The sequence below is a fragment of the Chelon labrosus genome, assembly GCF_963514085.1.
Source record: "Chelon labrosus genome assembly, chromosome: 12".
Classification (NCBI taxonomy): Eukaryota; Metazoa; Chordata; class Actinopteri; order Mugiliformes; family Mugilidae; genus Chelon; species Chelon labrosus.
Window position 1 is genome coordinate 21,568,153 of NC_140345.1, and position 3,147 is coordinate 21,571,299.

The window sequence follows — 3,147 nt, forward strand, 5'->3', positions numbered from 1 at the left end:
TAAAACTATAAGTTTATTCACGAAGCGATTTTGGCAACAACAACGCACTAATGAGCTTTTAACTATTTACAATACTTTGACTTGAAATGTCCTCCGAAGTGGTTGTATGAGGTAAATATGCAGCCGGTGTATTACCTACGGTACATGAACCTGGTATGAACCTGGTTGTTAGAAGCAGACATGGTACAGAAACCAAGGATTGAACTGCTGTGCATGGAATCAGCCAGCTACAACTGAATCGATATCCATTTAAGTGTTAAATATTCTATATTTACAATATTATGATTTTATTTTGATAGCAATCACCACCAGAGTCCACTGACAAAAACAATGATTTTACCTCGCAGAACACAGGAGCTGCTGGTCTACTGCTGTCTGAATTTGGCATTTCAATATGTTAACACCCCAAAATCCCACAGTAACAGCACAAACTAATCGATCAAGGCAGCGGCAAACCAGCAACTAATGTGCTCTGCAAGGTAAAATTACATTTCTCTCAATAAATTAAACAGGAGTTCATTGTTTGGCTTCTGAGCTGGCACTCGTATCTGCTCATCCAAACTCTGGCCGTGCCGACCGACATTCGGTCCATTTAGTAATCTGACAATAGATAAGCACCTCATAAATCCCCACTTCAAAGAAAGCGAACTACTCATTTGGACAGTTCATATTATGCAATGGAACACTCAAAATCAAACATAGTCCTTTGCATAGTCTGGAAACTAAAGCGTTTAGCATGTTCTGTACACGAGGTTAGAACAGTCACTATATTATAGCGTTTTAACAGGTTGTAAGGGGTACATGAATGCGTTTAACTTCAAGTAACATCGGTAGCGGTAGCTTTTAAATATAAAGCAGCAGACAGTTATTCGTTGAGCCCTTTAGTTTCGCTCTTTGGGATTCATTTAAAACTTCAATCATGATTTATGAAATCACTTTAAAGAAAAAAAAATAATAAATCTACCCATTACTAGACTGCAAGTTACACACTCTCACTCTGCAGTCTGAGCTGGTGTGATTTAAAAAAGAAAAAGAAAAAAATAGCTATAAATATATACTTGTTAAATTATTTTTTATGTTGTTCATTTGTCTCCCAGTCTTGCCATCCACCGGGGTAATGCTGAGCACTGAAATGAAAGAAGAAAGGAAGAAAATGATTAGTGTAAACTTGTGTTAAGCAGTTTCAGTGTATTTACACATCTAGTTTTCAGTCAGATTTGCTGATGTTTCTCAACAGGGCTGGAATTATGCAACAACAGGTCAATAACCTCAAGTTATCACGTGACGAGCTGTAAAAAAAAAAAACAGATGCAAGGCTCTCATAGCCGCGGCAGTACCGCTTTAACTTTCACCCAGATGCACAAATGCTCAACTTCAGCAGGAGATACCTTACATGACAGCAAACATTGAATAATATGCAAAGTTAATAAATGATTGTGACGGACGGTATGACAGTGAAACGTGTCTCACTCTTTGTATCCCAGCGATGTTGCCGTGTCGAGCGCATTCTTGCTCCTGATCCCGGCCAGACAGGAGAACACAATGTTGTCAGTCTGATTCGGCATTTCGCCGCCGTACTTTTCTCTGAACTCCTCCGGACTCAGCTGGAGGGCAGTGTTCACCTGTCCCACTGTAATGTGAAGAAGTAGACAGGTGAAAGGTAATATGTGGCGTTACATAAACATGATGGGCTGGGAGGGGGTTGTGCATGATTAGACATATGCTTTGGGATCATCTAAGAATGTTATATGTCCCAGGAGGTCATCAGGTGTGGCCTTCCTCCTCATACCCAGGAGTCTGCAGGTGTCATCCAAGTTTCAGATCTTGTTCATTGTACACTGACTGTATAATTACATTTCTCAGTTAATGCACTACACTAATTCAGTTAATACAAGTCACAATAAAGCCAAGGTGACCAAGCAGAGACTTGTTCTTAACCTGCAGAGAGTATTCACATGGATCTCCCCACCTAACTCTAATTTTTCTCCATGTACATCACTTACAGGGAACGTTAATTGCTCCGGGGATGAATCCGAACTCCCTGAGCTCCCAGGGCTCTCTCACATCTATGACTACAGCCTTCCGTCCAGCCAGGAGCTGCTTCAGCTGCTCGTAACTCACATCTGTGCTCGCTGGCTCTGAGCTGAAGCTGCGGAACAGCAACTCTGCGTCTGGAAGCAAAACAAAACAAAACAGCGTGACACGGACTGTATGCGAGCTGTTTAATGAATATAAGAGTGGGGCTGTTACTTGCAAAACTCACTTTTACAACCGGGGTGGTGAGCGTTGTCGAGGCTGGACAGGGAGCTTCGCCATAACGGGACGGAAGCCCCGGGCAGGACGCGGCTGCTCCATAAAAGCCGTGGGGCAACACCGACAAACCTCCAACACCTTCTAAGAGCCATGTGGGAGTAGTTAAACCCTATAGTATACTATATATTAACACTCCTTCGACAGAAATCCGTTATTGCGCTGTAAAATTGCGTCGCATAACTCCTAAAAGTCACACTGCTCACGACCAGCTGCTAACAATCTCCTGCGCATGCGTACGACTACGGGTACCCGTTAGGACGAAAACGCTTTTTCCGCAAGCTTCATCTTGAAAGACTCAAACAAAATAAAATATTTATACCGTGCTATAAAGCTCGGGCCAGCGTCAATAGCAATAAGTGACGCGTCCCACAATTAGCGAAATTAATGCATCAATAAGTTATCAAATATATATAGAGTGATGCGTTCAAGTTCGTAGAGGAAATACCACCACTAACCTTGGCTTTTTAACCTTATACATACCACTTGTTTTCCTGACCACTATATGAACACAGTCTCTTAAGATGTATTCGTCACGTCTGTCTGATGTCAAAAATAAAGATCATTACACAAAAATTAAACAGAAAGACTTGATAGAGCAACACACATTATAATACGGTTTGCAATCTGTGTTGCCACCTGTTCGCATTTGATTATGTATTTATTTATTTATTTATTGTTTTTTGTTTTGTTTACTAGAAATCTCTACCAGTAAATGTAACATCAAAACAATCCCTTTTAAATATTTGTTTGTTCTATAAAAAAGCGAAAAGCGTTGGCGTGTCCGATTACACGTGAACGCAGCATTGGGCCAACCTGAGCTGCCGTAGTGCGTCA

The 3,147-nt window shown here is 41.2% G+C and overlaps 1 protein-coding gene across 1 annotated transcript; it reads right to left on the reverse strand.

Annotated features, from left to right (window-relative positions):
- Positions 1–2,721, reverse strand: tstd3 (thiosulfate sulfurtransferase like domain containing 3). Its single transcript, XM_084557043.1, has 4 exons — positions 2,264–2,721; positions 2,004–2,171; positions 1,471–1,630; positions 1–1,127 (listed from the first exon to the last, which is right to left on the reverse strand). Exons 1-4 carry the CDS (start codon positions 2,403–2,405, stop codon positions 1,067–1,069), a joined length of 531 nt encoding a protein of 176 aa, XP_084413169.1. The 5' UTR covers positions 2,406–2,721; the 3' UTR covers positions 1–1,066.
- Positions 2,722–3,147: the final 426 nt, after the last annotated feature.

Coding starts and splice junctions, on each gene's coding strand:
- tstd3 (XM_084557043.1), bottom strand. CDS start 2,405: ATGGCTCTTAGAAGGTGTTGGAGGTTTGTCGGTGTTGCCCCACGGCTT. Junction 2,172..2,263: donor TCACCACCCCGGTTGTAAAA/GTGAGTTTTGCA, acceptor TTTTGCTTCCAG/ACGCAGAGTTGCTGTTCCGC. Junction 1,128..1,470: donor ACATCGCTGGGATACAAAGA/GTGAGACACGTT, acceptor CTTTCATTTCAG/TGCTCAGCATTACCCCGGTG.